Source organism: Durio zibethinus, chromosome 10, assembly GCF_047325235.1.
Source record: "Durio zibethinus cultivar Kanyao isolate XHJ-2024 chromosome 10, ASM4732523v1, whole genome shotgun sequence".
NCBI lineage: Eukaryota > Viridiplantae > Streptophyta > Magnoliopsida > Malvales > Malvaceae > Durio > Durio zibethinus.
In genome coordinates, this window is record NC_143171.1 from 9,172,748 (window position 1) to 9,193,837 (window position 21,090).

General features: G+C 34.7%; 3 protein-coding genes and 1 pseudogene across 6 annotated transcripts; 2 read left to right on the forward strand and 2 right to left on the reverse strand.

Annotated features, from left to right (window-relative positions):
* Nucleotides 1-363: 363 nt before the first annotated feature.
* LOC111292864 (uncharacterized) lies at nucleotides 364-3,990 on the reverse strand (annotated as a pseudogene). The gene is made up of 7 exons (XR_016345733.1): nucleotides 3,641-3,990; nucleotides 3,329-3,408; nucleotides 2,821-2,874; nucleotides 1,994-2,201; nucleotides 1,784-1,891; nucleotides 1,452-1,524; nucleotides 364-1,131 (listed from the first exon to the last, which is right to left on the reverse strand). The product of XR_016345733.1 is annotated as an uncharacterized LOC111292864 (transcript).
* A 1,317-nt stretch (nucleotides 3,991-5,307) lies between these two features.
* Nucleotides 5,308-9,461, forward strand: LOC111292405 (RNA demethylase ALKBH9B-like). Its single transcript, XM_022884791.2, has 6 exons — nucleotides 5,308-5,622; nucleotides 6,182-6,802; nucleotides 7,876-7,961; nucleotides 8,084-8,394; nucleotides 8,503-8,574; nucleotides 8,671-9,461. Exons 1-6 carry the CDS (start codon nucleotides 5,451-5,453, stop codon nucleotides 8,909-8,911), a joined length of 1,503 nt encoding a protein of 500 aa, XP_022740526.1. The 5' UTR covers nucleotides 5,308-5,450; the 3' UTR covers nucleotides 8,912-9,461.
* A 3,583-nt stretch (nucleotides 9,462-13,044) lies between these two features.
* LOC111293288 (protein WUSCHEL-like) lies at nucleotides 13,045-14,837 on the forward strand. Its single transcript, XM_089766712.1, has 3 exons — nucleotides 13,045-13,571; nucleotides 13,748-13,842; nucleotides 14,358-14,837. The coding sequence occupies exons 1-3, from the start codon at nucleotides 13,193-13,195 to the stop codon at nucleotides 14,727-14,729; spliced, it is 846 nt and encodes a 281-aa protein (XP_089622838.1). The 5' UTR covers nucleotides 13,045-13,192; the 3' UTR covers nucleotides 14,730-14,837.
* Nucleotides 14,838-17,056: 2,219 nt separating this feature from the next.
* Nucleotides 17,057-20,053, reverse strand: LOC111292890 (Transducin/WD40 repeat-like superfamily protein). Of its 3 annotated transcripts, none has more exons than XM_022885513.2 (11): nucleotides 19,970-20,053; nucleotides 19,773-19,864; nucleotides 19,577-19,677; nucleotides 19,328-19,428; nucleotides 19,174-19,240; nucleotides 18,973-19,072; nucleotides 18,781-18,894; nucleotides 18,531-18,668; nucleotides 18,352-18,436; nucleotides 18,105-18,154; nucleotides 17,057-17,628 (listed from the first exon to the last, which is right to left on the reverse strand). In XM_022885513.2, exons 1-11 carry the CDS (start codon nucleotides 19,974-19,976, stop codon nucleotides 17,446-17,448), a joined length of 1,038 nt encoding a protein of 345 aa, XP_022741248.1. In that variant the 5' UTR covers nucleotides 19,977-20,053; the 3' UTR covers nucleotides 17,057-17,445. The 3 variants fall into 3 exon arrangements, 2 of the variants coding, with proteins under 2 accessions (XP_022741248.1, XP_022741247.2); XR_016345734.1 differs by having other exon boundaries at nucleotides 17,489-17,628; nucleotides 18,040-18,154; XM_022885512.2 differs by having other exon boundaries at nucleotides 19,773-20,053.
* Between the last annotated feature and the right edge of the window lie 1,037 nt (nucleotides 20,054-21,090).

A 21,090-nucleotide genomic window follows, 5' to 3' on the forward strand; every position in this document is an offset into this window, starting at 1 on the left:
TGTCCAGTTTTTTGCATTAAAATGCTGTATCACATCTAGTAAATATGACATTCAATAAGATTCCGAGGATTGCTCTGCTAATACACATGTAGTAAAACCCTTAGTTGTTTACACTTCTAACGGGTTGGACATTGATTTAACCGCTAAGGCAGCTTTCTATGTTTTTTTGTGTATCTGATAGCTGTTTTTTATGGTTTTGAGCCATTTATCTTTTCAGGTGCTAGTTTTTATAAACGTGTAATGTATCGCTTTCCATCCCAATAATGTTATTAATTTTCAGCATAACAGAGTAGTATGTGATAGAAAAATGTTTTGTTGGGAGGAAGAGGGGATTGGGAAGGTGAGGCTGTGAGATGAGGATCATGGGGGCAATGACTAAATTTTCTCATTATTATTCACTAGACTAGATGCTACAAATTCTTTGCAGACTGTAAAAACCATATTAAGACATTGCATTGTGGTATCTATCAAGAACCCTTGAACATGGAGGTTGGAGATAAAGTGAGGAGAATCAAGTTCGTAAAGATTGAGTGCTGGTGCATCAAACCGGAAAAATATCCAAGCCCTAATTACAATGAAAATAGAAGCATAGGCAAACTTGTTGAGCCAGAAGAGCCAACCCTTCTCTCCCACATAAAACGCTATAGCTTTCTCTGTGATGCTTATTTCTTCCCATTTCTTTGGAGCTGGATCAGCTGCAGCCTTTGCCTTCATAGGTTGCTGCCCTTTGCCGAAACCATCTTCCTGCAGCTGCCTACGCCTCCTTGATCCCCTCTTAAACCGTACTTCAATGATGTTTGGTGGCGCTATTGGTGGTGGTGCCTTGCTACCACTTGCACTGCTGCTGCTGCTACTATTATCAGTGCTGCTGTTCATGCAACAAACTTTAACTAACCGTGGTCGACGATGTAAACATACCTGGATATATGTTGTTGAAGATGAAGCTTTGGGGCAAACAGGGTTGGTTGATGGGGGTGATTTTGATGCGAGGGACTGCAGAATACTGGTATCCATTGTTTGCTTTCGTGTGTGTTTTCTGTAGTAGCAGAGCCACGGATATGGTTATCCCTTTTGTTTTCGTTCGGGTGGATATGTTGTGCGGGAGCTATCAAATCTCCTTACTTTTATACCCTATCATTTCGAGCCATGTCATCAAGGTTTACATGAAGCTATTACTAGAATGCAACCCACGACAATGTCGCAAGGATCTAATGTCAAATGTATGATAATAGTATAATTTAAAATCTAATATTAACTTAAATATTTAAATGAAACGACATTCAATTAACCATTAGATTCTACAACAAAATGCAATATCGCATAATACATAATAAAATCCCTAATGCTAGAAGTGAGAAAATAATTATGATTAATAGAATAACTAACTAATAAAAAAGAAATAAGGAATATGCACTTAGAAGCAGGATTAGAGTTAAGTAAAAAATCCATACCTCAATTTTAACATTTTTGGCAGGGATTCTTCAGCTGATAACTATTGGTGAAGTCTAGATTAATAACTTGTTACTAAAGTACAAATTCAAAAAAAAAAAAAAAGTCCTGGAAATAAATATGATTGCTGAACTTGAGTTACAAAAATTGAAATTATAAAAACAGATGTGAAAGTTGTATTTAAAGAGATATAACAAGACTGCAAAGCAAGAATGATAGCATAAAAACATGAAGAAATAACATTAAAAAAAAATTAAACAACTATAGTTTCTGTTAACCTTAGTCGAATAAACACCCATAGTTTCTATTAACCTTGGTAGAATGTAGCACCTACCATGGACAAAGTCAATGAAATGGGAGTTCACATTCCATGATAGAACCTAGGGGAAGATCAGCAATTATTTCTGCAACACTAAGTAACTGATGATCACTGTAAAGTTTGCTAAAACAAAAACCATGCAAATATGTAAAATGTTACGATCCAATGCAATAATAATTATGAAAATTGAAAATCATTACATGTAAAAAGCTTTGGCCCACCCACCTTTATGATGATATTAAGCCTCTCAACAATTCCACGCTACATAAGAGTTGTTTAAAAATGTGGGACGACCATTTTCTAACTTTGGGTGCTTAGGGAAAAGTCATAGTTTCCAAGCCTTTCCCATTTGTTATAGCAATAATCATAATATTTTGTATATTAGCTCTTGAAATCAATTGGTTTCTTAACCCATCTGGCACCATAACTGACCCTGCAAAATTAAAATACCAGAAAATCAACAGCTTCCAAAATGGATAAAATTCACCATATAGCAAGACCAAGAGTAACAAAAAATTATTAATGATCTGTAATGATTTGTGATCAAGAATTAACAATTACTGAGGACCAATTTAACGAAATCAGTTCAACCTTCTCAGTCATGTGCATTCATATTCAAGTATCAACAGATTATTGATTGGTGTAAACATCAAATTGAGAGCTATAATAATGTAGGCAAGAAAGTACCCCATACATATATAGTTTAAATCATGAGATTCATGAAGTCTGCATAGAGCACCATATGATTCAAGTTGCCCCATCTCAACAGCTTGTACCTAACACTCACTGATTTGCTCTATAAGAAAAAATGGTGGGCAAATTTGAGCTTCCAAATATTAATGACTATTGTCAAATTAATGTCCAAATTACAAATTGCTACTGTCATGTCTGACATGGCACAATGGAAGCATAATGAAAAAACTCAAATGAAGAACTTAAAGTTATGGTAAAAATAATACTATGAATAAAAAATTGAGTATTCTACTTCTCATTATTTCCGCTGTTTGGTTTAATTACAAACAAACATGTATAAAAAGGGGCCAAATTCAAACCTGTGCAGCAGAAAGAAATCCAATTGCTTCAGCAGAAGGGGTCAAACTATTAATCTACAAATGCAAAAACACCTGCACATTATTTACAGCAAAAAATATATAGAAACTGGACATCCATGTTTTATTTAAAGAAAAATATATATAAAACTTCATTTAAATAGATTTAAGCAAATAATATTTTTATAAAAATGCAAATCAAAATCAACTTCAATTTGAATATATGTAAGCAAAATAGGTTAACCAAATATTGTACTCAACTTGTCTTTAAGCAACAAAATATATAAAATTAAAATTAATAACAGCAGCATATAATCAATTAGATCAAAGTTGTTATAATTGCCACTTTTCCTTCCTTTTTAAAATCACAATGTAAAGACCTTTACCTACTTCAATGTCAATCCTGTAACAAATGAAAAGGCCAAAATGACAGTAAGTTTCAATTCTTATCAATTTAATTGCAGTGTTGTTACAATTGAACACAAAAAATAAAATTGATTAGACCTCCTACCACCGCCATAATTATTGTCAATCCAATCCTTTGAATTGCACACCGAAAACCCAATATTATTTCAATACAAACGCAACTCCCTAAAAAGAACAAAAAATGAAAACAAATCAGAAAAACTATGTACCAAAGCAAAGCAAAGCTTTTTTACTCAAATCTCTTCCTCTTACCACATATCAGACCAAAAATTCAAATAATTTTTCAATTTTTTCTAATATTAGAAAGACAATGTTGAGGTTAGAACTTAAATGAGAAAAAACTTGAAAAGTAAAGACTAAATTGTTCTTGGTCTTCAACAGAAGCCGTTACTATTACCGTCGGCCCATCGTTCTCCTCCCTCTATCTCTCCATTTCTCGTTGCCTCTCCATTTGGTCCTTCCGGTTGGCGATTCCCTCCTTCTTGTGTCGGCTTTCTCTCTTCTAGTCGTGCCCTTCCCCTTCCCTTTCCCATTCCCTTTACTTTTTTCTTTTTCTTTTTTTTTTTTTGTATCGCTACCGTTTGTCCAGAGAAGCTTTTCAAAAGTTTCAATTTTCTTTTTCAACAATGAAATCGATTCCAGAAGCTTCTTTGTGCAGAAGCTTTAGTCTTGTCATGATTATTTTTTTCAAAAATATCTAAAAATTGAGAAAGATTATTATGTCCTCATTTTTCTGCTAATCAATGGATGGCAAATGGTATGAAATCAGGAGGTTTGGTGAACAGTGATTGCACAGGTTGATAATTTCTTTAAGAGGTCGTAGGGTGTAATCGATCGTCAATAGTTCTGAGTTTAAATTTCATTTTAAATTTGAGATTTAAAATTTGATTTAAATTTATTTAATTTTTATTTTTTTAATTTAAATTTAATTTGAGATAATTATTTAAATTTATTTGATTATATTTAATTAATATATAAAAATAAATTTAATTTTTATATTTAATAAAAATTTAATTTTTATGTTTGAATTCGAATTTAAATTTGTTATGTTTTATTAATTAAAATAATAAAAATATATTTAAATATAAAAATTTAATTAATTTTATAAAATTATTTAAATCAAATATAAAAATATTTAAATTTAATTAAATCGATTATTTAAATTACTTAAATTCAAATTTAATTTAATAATAATTAATTTAAATTTAAATTTTATTTAAATTAAATTTAAATAATTTATAAATATTAATATATACTATTTCGAATCCAAAAGCTACCTTCTGACTGAATTTTTTTTTCTAACTCCAAACAATTAATTTCGTTACCTTTGCTATTAAAAAAAAAAAAAAAACTTATGAATATCCAATGAAAAAATTACAAATGTCATCAAAATGGCTATCTCTTAAAACAGTATATAAATACTAAGAATTGGGTGACTACTATTAATAGCTATAGATTGGTTTGGGTTTTCTTTTCTTTTTTTTTTTTTAATGTGGGAAAATTATTACTATGAGAATTTGAAGAAAATTTTAAAAAAAAGGAAAAACAATTATCTCAGTTTCCATTTAAGCTTTTTATGCTCTGTTTGAATAGATGCTTTTATTCTTTATTTTTGCTTTTTGTTATTTGTATTTATTTATTTATTTATTTATTTTAAAAAATAAAAAGTAAAAATACCTATAAATAAAGCTTTAATTAAGTAATTTTAAATTATATTATCGCTTGAAATTATTGACTAATATTATTGATATTAATATGTATTTTCAAATGCTTACATAGCATAACTAAATCCTTGTTTTTTCTAAATTAAATAAAATAAAAATAAAAATATATTTCTTTTATCCCTTGGTTTTTAATTGTATTTTTGGTACAACTACTTGAGAAAATATATTTTAAATAAATTAAACTGGTCTCGGGCCACAAAAAGAAATAATCCACGATTGTGAAGCCCATAATCTAAAACATTTGGGTCAAACTAAGGATCCAAGCCCAAGATCCAGTAAAACAAAATATCAAAAATATCCTGAAGAATCTTTAAAATGACATTTACGTCCTAGGCTCTATATTCACGAAAATCTTGCTCTTAATCACAATTCCCGATCAACCCACATATTTGATTTTTTCGCTTCTTTTTCTCACAGCATTCAACCACCCAAATTCCGAATCTCTCACTCTCTATTCCCCGAGTTTAGACTCAGACAACCCCAATGAACGATCTCGAGCGAGTCAAAAAGGACGACCCGTTTCTCGTGCAGTACCAGCCCTCTGAACTCAGAATCGCCTCCGAGTTCTTGACCACGTGGTTCCCTTTCCTTTCAAGAGGTCTCTGCCACCGATGCACCCAAACCCTCTCCCGACGAATCCGTTCTCTCGACCCAGGTACCCTCGTTTTTAGCATTGTAGTGTTAAAACTCCGTTTCTCTGGTTGCCTACGCTTTACTTAAGTTTAAAGTAAGGGTTATTCCCTTCTAAAATTTCTAGATTGCGATTAGCTTTTCTTTTTTTTTCTTCTTTGGATTATACATATATTTACTTTGGGCTGAAAAGGTGGGCTTTGTTTAGATTCTGTTTTGGTCTGGAAAAAGATGTTCTTTTTTTTGCTAATTGTCCTTTATAACTGGGATTAAAGTAAATAATTAGAAATAAGAATTAGTCTTTGAATTTTTGTAGTAATTTGCCATAGATACTGCAATGATGGTTTATATGTATAAGAAAAAGGAAAGGAATTTTACTGTTTGTGTTTGCTAATAGGAGGATGGATTTTGCTACACTTTTAAGGTTAGTTAATATACTATTTATAGTAATAATTTTGTATTAAATGCAATAGTTGTGAACTTTATTAATGATTTCCAGTGCATTGGGGAAGATATTACATTATCTAGTGACCTTAAAGGTACAATATCCTAAGTAGATTTTCTGTTTTATATTGGGATTGTAGAACTTGAAGGAGGTGTTGAGCTGGCCAAAACAGATTTGAATGCAACCCGTTCTACTCCCCTTAATAAAGAATCACACGACATAAATGAGAATTATCATGATAACTGTGACGCAAATTCGATCATAAGTTCAAAAGATGAAGAAGATACTAACTCATTGGGTAGTTGGAAAGATGAGGCAAATGGGTTGTCTGAACCCATTGAAGAAGCATCCACTAGTGGTGGAGTTGCCAGTGGGTCGCATTTGGTTCAAACCTCAGTTCCTCGTCTATCATGGGCAGACATGGCACAGGAAGATGAGCTTGATGAAGTAGAAGAAGAAAAGCAAAGGCAGTCAGAGTCAAGGAAGCGAATTGTTAATTTAACTGCTTCCACTGGGCAGTTGAGGATATCCAAGGTTGTTGAGAAGCCTAAATTGTCTAGGGATCAGAGAGAGTGCATTAGGTTTATGAATGTGAAGAGGAAGAAAGATTTTATATGTTTCGAAAGAGTTAAAGGGAAGTTTGTAAATATTCTCGAGGGTCTTGAACTTCACATGGGAATTTTCAGTGCTGCAGAGCAGAAGAGGATAGTTGACCATGTTTATAAGCTTGAGGAGATGGGGAGAAATGGAGAGTTGAAAGGTTAGTATTTACATATTGCCAAACTTGTTCGTACAGTTTAATTGTTGTGTGCTTATGCAATATATTTTGATTTGTACATATGTTTTTTTTTTTTTAATGTTCAAGTAGTTTCTCTTGTTAGGGTTCTTTTTTTATGTTTGATGACCTTGTTATAGGTACATCCATGCAATTTTATTTAATAAAAATTGTAGCTTAACTGAACAAAAAGTGATGGAAATTAGCATTTTTCATGTTATGTGCTAGCATCAATAACTTACTATAACAGCATTTAAGGAGCACATATATATGGGTATGCAGCATTCTTTAGTTTAATATACCCTCAAAGTGGTTGAATTAACTGAACAGAACCTCCAAGTCTTTAAATGCTCTTGGTATTTTCTTCGGTGCTCTGCTCTGTTGCCTATTATGCAATATTGCACGTTTGTTTTCAGTTAAAAACTTAGACCACAAAAATAGGCTTCACTTAATTAATTCAGTTATCTCTACGAAACATTCCTTATGGGGGATCTCAGTTTTCTTTTGTATGTCAAGCAAAGAAGAAGCTGAGTGGCTGACTCAATCCTGTTCCTGATAACGAATTCTTTGTGTTATAATTCCATTTACCATTTTTTTTTACACTTCCTCTTTTTCTGTCTTTAATGGCTTTCAGTAGACTGAATAGACTTAGATATGCAAGTCTGTCTCTAAACCTTTTTTAGACCTCGGTGGAAGCAGTTGGTGGTTCAGTGGATTATCCAGAAGCAAGTTTCAAATCCATAGATCATTATAATTCTAAATCCAATTTATATAGTCTTCTAGCGTGTGAGTTCTTAATGGATGTCATACCCAAATATATGCAGCAAAGAGAGTCAGTAGGTTTAGAAAGTGAATGGAGCATTAGAGTAATATGGTTTGTGTCTTTGGAAACAAGTTTTTTTATCTTTCTGCTATCCTTGTATGCAAACATGCAGATATGTCCTTGTGCAGTTGCAGATTAACAGTTCTCAAAATATTATGTTTACATTATGCATCACATTTAAGTAATTGAAGTTGAAGGATATCATATAATATTCATTGTGGAATATATTCTACAGAACGCACATTTACAGCATCGCAAAAATGGATGAGGGGAAAAGGACGTGTAACCATCCAATTTGGTTGCTGTTACAATTATGCAATGGTAGGTTTTTTCCATATCATTGTTTTGTTTTGAAGATTAGTTAAGTGCCTGAAGACACTGTAGTCACAAGAAGCAGTAACTCGAGGTTGAAAAGCTTTGTTACGTTTACCTTCTGGTGGCAGGACAAAAATGGTAGCGCGCCTGGCATTCTTCAAAATGAAGTTGTAGATCCTATACCTGATCTTTTCAAGGTGATCATTAGAAGGCTGATCAGATGGCATGTGCTTCCTTCAACGTGTGTGCCTGACAGTTGTATTGTTAATATTTATGAAGAAAGCGACTGCATACCTCCTCACATTGACAACCATGATTTTGTTAGACCATTCTGTACTGTGTCATTTCTTAGTGAGTGCAACATGGTTTTCGGGTCAAATTTGAAGGTTGTAGGGGCTGGCGAGTTTTCTGGTTCAATTGCAATTCCCCTACCTGTGGGGTAAGATTCTTTTCATGCACTAACTGGTCCCCTCTGTCAAGTCATGGAATTATTATTTAGTTTACAATAATTGAGTTAAAACTTAAACTCAGTTATTTCTCCTTTCAGATCAGTTCTGGTTTTAAATGGAAATGGAGCAGACATTGCTAAACATTGTGTGCCTGCAGTTCCTACAAAGAGGTACAAGTTGAAATTATGATGTCTTCATTGTTTGCTGTGAAGCACGTACTTTAATTCTGTTCATTTAATTTCCTGCTGTATTGCTTCTCTTCTTAGGATATCGATCACATTTAGGAGAATGGATGAATTGAAACGGCCAACAGGATATGCTCCAGAATCTGACTTGCAAGGAATTGAACCATTGTCTTATGATTCAGAGAAACCAAAGAGATTAAACTCTCCCAAATCTGATCACCATGTTAAAAGGCAACCATTTAGAAGATGGGGTAGAAAGGAGGCCAGAGGGTTAACCAAGAGTAATGAGCAATTGGAGCCTCGAAGAGTCCCTGCAAAATAAGAGAAGTATCACAATGAATCAGGGCAGCAGCTGATGAGTTGCTGAATGTCTGTCAATTGTGGACATTAGGATTCTCTGTTCAAGTTATCAAGCATTTCAGTGTTTGTGAAGGTATAAAATCTTTATTATTATTATTTTAAAGCCCTCGTAGAGAGGCTGTTAGGGAAGAATCTCGTGCTTGATTTTAGGATTATACATTATGGCAGTTGACAAGACAAGATTTATACTTGAATAAATTCATATACCTGTAACTTTGGAGGGCGTGTATTGATGTCACATTCTGAAAATCATGCATCGGGTTCACAACTGGATTCCTGCTTCGGACCCTATGGTTGGCTTAACACGGGTGGAGGTGCTTGCTTAATTTTGATGGATTGCAGTTAATAGCATTAGTTGTACTTTTAAGTACTGAGGAACATGAGATTCTGTACTCTCTTTTTCTTTTACCACTGAGTGAGTTATGTTTCATGAGGTTCTATAAAACGATTTGTTAAGTAAATCACTCGAAGTTTTTATGATAAAATATGTTCATCATTTTTTTGCACTCAAATTTCAATTACTTTTACTTCTGAGATTTCGGCTCATGATGGGTATGTGCAGAGCTAGCTAGCTACCTTCAGCCATCAAATCAATTCAAATTCAATATGGCTTGAACATAGGGAATAATTGCTTTTTTAATCAAAGTAGAACGACAGACATGCAGGTACAACAAATAATTTGTCCAAGAACAAATCTGGAGCAGATATATAGTTTGTCGGACCGATCGAGTGAACCAAAGACCAAAGTAGTACGCTAAAAAAAAGCAGAAGTACGAAATAGAAGACATATAATCCACACATTTGAGCCTTGAGAGTGCAAAAAGATAAGATTTATGAACCATTTAAAGCAACTTTTGAATTGATCCCTCACATCCACGTGTTGATCTATATAATGTACTCTACTAATAGTAGGAGCCAGTTAGTCGAGGCCGTTGACGGCAAAGTAAACAATTTCAAAAACATTTTACTTAGACCAAAACTTTAACTTGCCCTGATAGTGGTAGAGATTCAGTCAAAATACAACTAGTAAGACTAGATATAAAAAATTTGTGGACCAAACCAAATACTTTAAACCCTAATTGCATCAAATTTGGGTCCACACTAGAACCCTAGAAGAAGTAGATATCAAGACACTGTCTCTTATCAAACTTCAGTGCCTATTATTCCTTCTTAGTAAGTTTTGTTTGAGCTTGAAATGCATTTAGTACTACTTTCATTCAGAAGAATATGGTAAATAAAATTGATTAAAAAAGAGATTGGTAAAAGGAAAAAGAAAAAAGCAAAGCTTGCGGCTAGGGTTTGCCTTACTCTACGGTTGGCAGTCACTTTCTTTAGAATTAATGACAGAAAGCAAAAAAGAAAATGGGACTGCTAGGCAGAAGCTAGAAGAGAGAGATGGGTGGGAGATAAGAGATATGGAATGATATTGTAATGTATCTTTGGAGATATGGGGAGAAAATAACAGCAAAAGGGATGATTACCCGAAAGAAAAGGCAGTGTACCACAGCCGGCTGCATACTACTAGGCCACTTCTTATGAGGTAAGCAGCATCAGTCGGGGATTTTGGATAAGTGAAAACAGATTAAAAAAAACGGGGTTTCACTAGCAAGTGAAAGCTAAAAATTTATCAAGACTCAACTAGTATTTACACTATTATTTGGCTAAGAAACAATATACCAACAACCAGAGAGTGTGTGTTTGGGAAGAGCTAGAAAATCAATGCAAAAAAAAAAAATTTGCATGATAAGGAGGGGAAATCTCATGATGATAGGATCAAAATCGAACAAATAACACAATCTGAAAAGGTTGAAAGAAAGGACAGAGAGAGTGAGATAGAGGATGCAGCAGTCTGAATTGTAGAAGAAGGAAATAAAACTGTTACAGGAATTCAAGGAGATTAAATATTTCCCATTAAGCAAATCCTGGAAAAAAGATTTTGTTTCCCCACCCATAAGAAAGTTAGAAAGCGTCAAGTTTTTCTTTTAGGCTATAATTATCAGACTTTTGAATCAAATGTTCCAGTGTAAGGAACAAGAAACACTAATTCCAACAAATTTTTGTTGCTTCCCCTCTGGTGCCTTTTCGGGCGTCTATACCACACATATACACATGCACACACACGAGCCAACAAGAAATTCAGTAGGTCGCTGGAAAGGAACAAAAAGTGATTAAAGATGTTATTTCTATGCAGTTGGATCTTGAAAGTGAAAGAAGATCAAAATGGGGGGCTGAATAGCTAAATATGAAGATTACTACTTCTTGATTTATCTTCCAAGTCAATTACACCAATTCTAAACTGAGGATGCCGGAGGGAGAAAAGTAAACCACTCGTGCATGCAGAGAATTGTTGACGAGAAAGGATCTCGAATCCTTAACAGTCAAGAATTGAACTACGACTTATAAGCGACAGTCTACCCTATCAAGATTTTTTTTTTTTTTACAAAGAATAAAATCATGAAAGTAGGATGTTAGATCTCCGATATCCTATAACAGACGTAGTCTAATAATCTTTTAGAATTTGAGATTGCCTCAAAACTAATGTGAAAAGGCCTTTTATATATCAACCATTCATCATGTGAATGTCATAGTATAAATGATTAAGGCATGATAAGAATATATACTCAAACGAAAATGGAAAACTGATGAAGTACCTGTGGCCTTACCCCAATGCCCCAAAATCTCAAGAAACTGTTATCTACAATCCCCTTCTTTAATGCTACTGCACTTATCGACTTACATATTTTTGTGGCAAGTGATCCCTATAGCTTATAGGACTGACTAGCCGTGTTGACAGCAAAATTATTTTGCATTTCTCTCCTTCACACCTTTGGGTAGTAACAATTGAATTCTACTGTGATGATTTTCTTATTGCAGAATGATTTATACCTTGGTATGGGATTTTTTTCAAAATTTTTGTGAAATAATTAGCAATGTTCTAAGCAAATGCATGTATTTCATCGACCACAAAATTTAGGAAAGCAATGCCAGGAAAATAAGGCAGAAACTGGAAACATGAACTGATAGTTTCAAAAACTGCTCATTCAGGATTGAGAAACAACTCGTTTGCGAAAGCTGCTTCTTTCCTGCAAAAGGAAGCTAGTCATATGATAAATTCAATTGTCAGGACTGTACTTGTTAGACCTAGTATCCAACTCTATTCCTCTTAACAGCATTTTTTTTTAAAGAGATAAAAATTTAAAATAGATAAATTATTTAATTTTATATCAAAATAAAATATTTTAAAATAAATTATTATAAATCATATATTTATTATCTTAATAAATAATCATCAATAAAATTTAAATTTAAATTTTTTTTCAAAAAAAAAAAATCTTAACCGATTTCAATCACTTTTTTATTCTTAAAAGCATATTCATATAGAACCTGAGCGGTCCCCCGAGTTCCTGAGCTCTCAATTCAAGTACAACATTGAGAAGCGAAATCCCTGAAATTCTTAAAATGCATATCAGCTGGTGGATAGGGTAATCAAGCACTATAAGGAATACAGAAACACTAATGGAAGATTGTGACATGATCAGTAAAGAAAAAAGATTGACTGTGAACAAAAAAAAGAAAAGATAGAACAAGTACTTTGTTAAATGTGTGCTCTTCTGTTGAATGAATCCTAGAGAAAGCATTGTTTCTTGGAATTCATTGACAGTGTTTGCTCATTATTCACATAAGTAGAAGTAATAGTACAAGAATATCTTCTAATCTGGTTTCGGGGCCTGGTAAAAAGAGGACCATATCTCTAAAGCGCACAACACACAAAAATTAATCAAATATTATGGCATTTATTCGTTCATTCAGGGCCCCTCTCTTCATTCTTTCTTTCTTTTCCATCCAATATATCATTTCAGGCCTCGTATATTTTCCCTAATATCTCTCTTTTCTGTCTCTTCTCATCAAGGCTGCTTAATCAATATATACCATGCCTCGTCATGCCTTTTCATCCCAGCAATTCCACTGATATCCACCTTTCTATGCCTCTTTTGTTCCTACCCTTTTTATGAACATCGCCCTGTCTAACTTCAGTCCTGTCTCAGATATTTTCTCTGATATGTCCTCTCCTCATCCCTCCCTGCGCCTGCCTGTCCCCTCTCTCGTTTTATATCCCATTCCTTGCTCTCTCCATTTCATACACTAACACTTACATCTCTCTCTCTCTCTCTCTCTCTCCCTCTCTCTCTAACTTGGTAGCTTTGTTTGCTTCTATTTGTTTTCTTGTCGTTTCCAATGCTTCATGGAACCCCAACTACAGCAGAACCAACAGCAACCAAATGAAGATAGTAGCGGCTGTGGCAAAGGAAGCTTTCTTTGCAGGCAAAGTAGTTCTCGGTGGACTCCTACCACTCACCAGATTAGAATATTAAAGGACCTTTACTACAACAATGGAGTTAGGTCCCCAAGTGCAGATCAGATTCAGAGGATCTCTGCTGGACTTAGACAGTACGGAAAAATCGAAGGCAAGAATGTTTTTTATTGGTTTCAGAACCACAAGGCTCGTGAGAGGCAGAAGAAAAGGTTTACCACAACTAATCATGTCCCCATGCAAAGACCTGCAAATGGTGGCTGGAAAGCTGATTCCATCCATAATAACAAGTATCCCAACATAAATCCTGGTTGTTTTCTCTTTTCTCTTTCCCTTTCCTTTTCCTTTTTTGTTTTTCAATTTCTAAGACTTTTTTAATCGTACATAGCTTCGTTTTACTTGTTTATATTATTATGGGTGTCTGTTTGTTTTTCAAAGGATAGCTAGGGAGTTTTTTTTCAAATGGACTTTTGTGATTTTGTGCAGGTTATTCTCCTTCGTCTCCTTCAACTGGTGTGCTTACTGTTGGGCAGATAGGAAACTATGGCTATGAGTCTATAACCATGGAGAAGAGTTTTAGGGTAAGTGATGATGATAAAATTGTTGGAGATACAGTAACTTTGTGCCTTGAAAGAGCTATCCTGAAGTTTCAGGAAAAAGGAAAAATGAAAGAGCTACCTGAAGGTTTAATTTTTTCACAAAAATTACATTCTAGTCATGATAAGTTTGAAAAACTGTTAAAAACAGTAAGAAGTTAAATAAGTTGCAAAGGAATTTAACAGTTGTTGCAATATATCTGCTGTAAAATTAGAAAAGTAGCTAAAGAAATATTACTAAATAATGTTATTCCACGATCCCTTGAAACATCTATAAAAGGAAAGAACCCCTTTGGTTTCCTTTCTAAAAAGGCCAAACAGATGGAAGTTTTTTCTTGAAGCAAAAATAATTTTCCCTTTCAAGCCCAATACAGAAGAAGGGGACCCATACAATACAATATCTCTCAACCTTAGTAAAGGGCACAATATAGTATATAGAATACTCGGAATGGTTCCAACTCTACATTTACTCCTTTCTGACTCTCAACTACTGTGACCAGGATTGCTCAATATCAGCATGTGGTAGCAGTACAGGTGCAAATGAATCCTTGAGTCACAACTTTGGATGGGTTGGCATCGATCCTGCATATTCTTCATCTTACACTTTCTTTGACCAGAAAAAATTCATTGATGGAATCCTCGAAGAGGAACACGAAGATGATGAAGAAGAAGCTGCTGCTCCACAAATTGAAACCCTCCCTCTCTTTCCTATGCACGGTGAAGACATTAATACGTTTTGCAGCAATATCAAGCCCGAAACAGACAGCTCCTACTCTAGCTGGTATACGTCTTATGATGGTTACACTGGTTCTCGTGCGTCACTTGAGCTCAGCCTCGACTCATCTGCAGGCAGATCACAGGATTTTATCTGATGAATATTACCTTCCATCTTTGTTCATCCCAGTATTAATCATGTTATTATGATGTCTACCGTCTTCTCAATTAGCTAGTAGTTATGGCTGTAATATGGTGCAACTATCGGTTTGTCCTTTGTTTTTTATGTACAAAGTTGTCCCGAACTTGACATGTGTCATGCAAAGAACTAAATTGACGCGTAAACATCGTAACTTTTCTGTGTTATTGCCAAGAATATTCCATGATAATGATAAGCTAAACATACAAGGAAGGGTTAAGAAAAGAATAGATGGAATATGACACTCAGTTAACGAAATTTATTCTCCTGTTAGAGAACGTTAAAGCTTATGAAACATTAGTTTTATCAACAGAGAAACATTACCTTTCTATGCAAATTGCAAGGATATGGTTTTCTGTCACCTTCAATGACTTAATGACAGTATTAATGATCCAGCCATTTTCAAGCAGGACTGCAGGACTGAAGATGGTTCGAACAATCAATTCGACAAAAAAAAAAGAACTTGAACAACTTATACCAGTGCTTAACTAGCCAGTGGCAAAGGGTTTTCCACGGCAGAGATTGAGGTGGGACCTTAAAGGGGTTGATACTGATAAGCCTTAGGACTAAGGAGTTTGGGTTATAGTATTTTTTTGTTTCATCTATTTATCCGAAATGAGGGAAAGGACAAGGCATTGTCAAACGAATGTGACACGGTCTCCTTAGATCATAGTAAATCGGAGAATGGTTAGGGCCGATGGGTCTTGTATAGCACTTTTGCATTAAACCGTGGGATTAGATAGTAGCTTTCGTTATGTCCCTCTATTTTTCTTCTTTGAGTCAGATCGATAAGTAACCAAAGATCATGAAATGGTATTTGGGCAAAAGGGGCACCATCGAGCTTGATGGATGAATGTGCTAGCAGGTAGGTATGCTACTAGATCCTTGTGGCCACTCAATAGAAGTGTGCTGCAGCTAGTGTAGCACATCTAAGTAACTCGAGATGAGAGACAGGCATGATGGTGGGTGTCCATCATGTGTGCGGGTAACTTAAAGTCAAGTTAAGGGGCGAGGCCCCAAGATATGAACTTCGTGGGAATGAGAATAGCCTAAAGTGGCTCTAGGTTGACTGTCAACTAGCATTTGTGTTGTGCCACAGAGTTTCAGGTACGAGAGCTTGTGAATGGTCCGTGCCAACATGGTGTTAGGTTCTCAGCATGCTAAATGGAGATACCATCATAAGAATCGGGGTCGCATGCCCTTATGTGAATTCAATAAGGGTCAGTACTCGGGATCTTAGTGCTTGTGGGCATGGATGGGTGTTTGGGATCACCCTGGAACTTGTGTGCTGATGGTGGTGATGGGAGTTGAGTTCTTTCGTATTAAGTTTGGGAATATTGCGAGAGACCCCATGGTATTAGAGCAAAGGAGGGCTCATATGTATACGGTTTAAAGGATCACCAGCGAATTGCTCATGAGAAAATTGACTCAAAAAAAGACTAACCTCAATTATATGTAATTTTAGTGTCGCCGTGATTTCAATATAATGAACATGCGAACCGTGACCCATGGCATTTGTTTGGATGTTAAAAATCAAATGCGGTCATGCAGGCATATAGATATTTCAACTTCTCAAATATGTTAATTTCTTAATGTTTACTTAATTTTCTTGAGTCTGTTACAGGCCCAATATCAAGGGAAACAGCCTTCTCTAATTGAGAAAGGGTCCCTACCGGCAAGATTTCGGGTGGATGCATGTTTCCTTTATTTGGTTTGACATATTTTCAGACTTAATGAGAGATGAAGACTTTTAGGGCATTGAAGGTTAGACTCAAGGAGAAATGAAGACACAGAGCAGACTGAAATGAGGAAACTATAGACAATGCTTCAGCACCTGGTTGATAGATATATAGGGATTTAGCTGTAGATCCAAGAAGATCTTTAAAACTTTTTGAGGCTCCCAAGTACGTAACGTCCGTTACCAGTATGACCGAGTCACGACTAGCATTAAGCTTTTCAGCCTGTTTTTGTATAAGCGATCCAATGGCTCCATCTCTAGTTTGTTTTCTTACCATTTTTGGTACAAAATTCTCTATTTGAAGTTTCTCCAAAGGGTTCCATGCTTTTTTACATAAATTGTTTTGAATTCATATCTCTGTCAAATCCATCATGCATTTCTCTGCCTTCTGAAATAACTCCATAGTCAGGTCCCATGTCTCAAAATAAGAACAGTAATTAGCTCATAACATGGAGTGGAAGAGCAGGAAGAAAAAACGGCCGAACAATGAAAGATAGCAATAAACTACAGGAAACCTACCTACTAAACTTCAAAGATTAACATGCAGGTTGACCAACAAGACAAACAGCTCTACATGGTCTTAATCATTTACACAATTCACAACATATGTTGAAAATTTATACCTAAATTACAAGTTGTTCTCATTCGTATACTTTTCCAATGCAGTAACAAGATTCAGGAAAGTTAGCACTGGAACATCAACAAAACAGCTCTCAACAAATAGTTTCATGGACCAGTAAGACTAAGTTGTATAAACAGGGCACAGTTGCCTTGCTAGTGAGTCAGTTAAACAAAGATCCCTGTCTGTTAAATGATTTAACAGATGTATGAAACTAAAGCAACAGAGATAGGACCATCTGCACCAAATCTTCTATCAGTAAAAGTGATGAACCTTACAAATGCTGCTTGAAATTATAGGCATGGAACAATTAGAGCACTACTTCCTTCCAACATATGCTGCCAATTTAGACAGATCTGGAATCCAAAATGATAGCTCGGTAGACCCAGTTACAAACATAAGACTCCCAGGAGCCCACTTAATAACAGGAGGCTCGGTATCAGTGCTCATCCAATTCCAATTTAAGACAGAAGGTTCACTATTCATCATCCAACTTGCAACCTGGAGAGAAGAGAATAACTATTAGAATAGAACAATATTACCATTTAGAGAACTTAAATGTTGAAGGAAGGAAATATTTTAAAGTGGGTGAGGTATATACTCAAATATAAAAGAAAATAATATATGATATTAGAACTATTAATGGTCAGCAATCAAGCAGTAACTTTACTGTATTTTATGTTTCCAAATTCTTGTTTTCCTTGGGGCTGTTAGAGGGAAGGTTGAGGACTAACAAATTTTCAAAGCAAATAACAAAGGAAAAGCATTATTTGTCTTAGAATTACTAGGAACCATTGAAAATGCCTTGAATACTTTCTAATTATTGGTATAATCTTCCAAATTGAAGGGAACTCCAAAGAATAACCTAAACAGTGATTAGGGAAGTATGCCCACAACTCGGCTGATATATACCAGGTTAAGTAAATAATATGAAGAGTGACAGAGACAGAAGTGACTGGGGGAGTAAGGAATCATACTTCTTTACCACTCCTTACACTCCAAGCATATGCACGACCATCACCTGAACCTGCAAGTCGGAAACCAAGAAACTCAGATACTTTCACAGAATCATCCACAACTATCTCGCCCAAAACTTCAAAACATGATAAGTATGTTATAATATACTATCAAACAAGGAAGATGAAGATGATAAACTATTTTAGGTTGCTATAACTGGTGAATTTTTTTTTAATATAAATTGTCAGATATTTCGATATTGAATACCTGATATAACAAACATTCCCTCAGGGCTGAAAGATGCCTCTAATGTGCAATTGCTAGAAACTGGCTTCACATTGTATGTAGATAACTAAAAACAACAATAAAAGAAAAAGAATCTCAACAAGCATAAATAGAACATTGAAAATTTCACATGAAAAGTATTTAACCGTTTGATTACTCACAAGTGTGCCACGAAATGAATCAAGCACATGAATATGTCCATCCATAGTTGTCAAAAGCATGAGTCGTCCATCGTTGCTGAACTTTACAACATTAGCATTAGATAGATCCCCCCCAACAGAAAAGATTTCAAAAGGACCCTAAACACATTCAAAGTTCCCAATTCATTAATTGCCTTTTCTTCCAAAATAAAAAAGAGACCATCAATGAAACAGCTAAACCCTTAATGTTATCTTATATGAATTTGTGAACCTTTTCATACTTGCGAGCATCAAACATTCTGATGTATCCTCCAAAGGCAATAGCAAAGACTAGCCCTTGATCATCATAAGATATGGCAGGCCTGCCTTGCACCCGTAAAAGACCCTAAAATACAAACAATAAATTAGAAAATTCAGAGGAAACAAAAGCATATCTAAATATCAATCTAAATATCCTACTCACCTGACATTTCTCTGCGCGTTGATCCCAAAGCAGAACAGTTCGATCAAGGGAACCAGAGATGAAACATTCATTTCGTGAGCATAGGCTAAGTGAAACGACTCTAAGAAAACAAAAAAAAAACAACAACAAATGTCATTACGTCAAATCCTAATTACAGATATTTTTTGGGTGCACGCACTTACTTGGTATCAGAGACCAAACCTGTCATGGTGACCTTTAAAATACCGCAAGTACTTGTTATCGTGCAATGAGAGAAGTCGCAATGATTCTAAAACAATGAAACTCCACCCATCAATAAAAAAACGAAAATAACACCAAACAAAAACACATACAGATAGTCACAATGATAACACACCATCCCAACCATTCTTTGAAGAGTAAATAACTGTTGTTGGATGCGAAGTAAAGCAAACTAGATCAACCCCATACTTTTTGCTATTAATTGTTTTCAAACATCTGAAAAAGTTCAATTGAAGCAATATTAATTGAGGTTTAGGTTTTAAGGTTAAGATTATGATAAACTCAACCAAAGAAAATTCATTTTCAAATTAACCAAGCAAGAAAAATCATCAAGTTTAATAAAATACTTCGAAATTTTGCTTACGTGGCACTGGAAACATCATAAAGGCGGATGGATTCATCTTCACTAGCAGTTACTAAATAATTCGATGTTCTATGAATATCCATTGAACTGATTCTACCGCTCTGTTAAAAATAATTGAAGAAGAAAAAAACCATTTAAAAAATGTTTTTTAAGCTAACAATTGAAAATAAAGAATAAATTAGGAGTTGGAATTTACATAATCCTTAAAAACCATGCCGATTTCCATGCTTTGAAGGATTTCTTCCGTGAGTTCCAACGATACTTTCTCTTCTCTCTCAGATTGCGGCCCTAAGCAAGCCATTGCAAATTTAAAAAAAAAAAAATAGAATAGTTGATTAGCAGTGGAAGCAAAGAGATCAGTTGAAACGAAATTTTGGTGGAAATTTGACTTACCAACCATTTTAATTGGCCTTGATGATCGAAGTTTTGCGATTCTTTTGGGCGGAGAAATGGAGAAAGCCCTAGAGCTGTGGCAGTGAAGTCTTCGATTGTTGAACCACGCAGAGGAACGCCGGGTAGATTTTTCGCGTGGGCTGGGCTTTCCTTGGAGTATCGCTGTCCCAGTTGCCTTTTGATGCCCGTGGGTTCAGCCCTAGTTGGTCATCAACCGTGGCCAAGGCCCACATCTTTTAGGTTCAAAAAAACGCGGCGTTTTAGTGCTTACTATTTTCCTGTTCTTTTAGGAATACAATTTTCATTTTCTTATAATAAATTGAAGTCAAATTATTCCTCTCATGTATAAGCAACTTCATTCCAAATTGTCAAAAAATTACACAAGAGGTAACTTTAAAAATTTACTATAATTCGTACATAGTAAATTAGGTGATGAATTTTATATGAATAGAAATCTCTTTAAGTCTAGTTTCTAAATCTTTCAACGGTTTGTGATTTGGATTTGTATAACTCAAGTTATTATCAAATTAGTAAGCAGAGTGCAAAACGAGAAACTACCACCCAACATGGATAGGATCGATCCCCTCTAGAAGGGATCAATTAGTTTTCAAACAAAATGCTCTCAGGACCTAAAATCTAGAAAAGAGATCGATAAGATTGATGAATCAAGAGAGCAAGAGCCAATAAGTCACATTTTTATTCTCTTAAAGAATCAAAAGTTTTTAGAGCTTTAAAGTCTATATCTTTGTATTTATTATATCCAATTTTTATTTGTTGATCATTCACCATTTTTTTATACTTAAACTTAACAAACACTTAATCTTAGAGAGGTTGTTTTATTATTTGTAAAATTATCTTTGATATACAAAGGTGGAAGAGAACAAGAAGTGAGGTATTATCTTGAGAGCTTTGTAGTGAGATTGGGTAAAATACTACAAAAGGTAGAAGTTTCTATCTTAAGCCTTAGAAAGAAAAAGATAGGTTTTATTTTTAATTCAAAAATAGTGGATTGAAGCCTTGGTGTCGATAACCAAGAAAAGAGGACGTAGTTGCCTTGTAGAGAAGGACCGAGCCTCTATAAATCATTGTATTTGATTTCTCTATCCCTATCTCCTTACAAT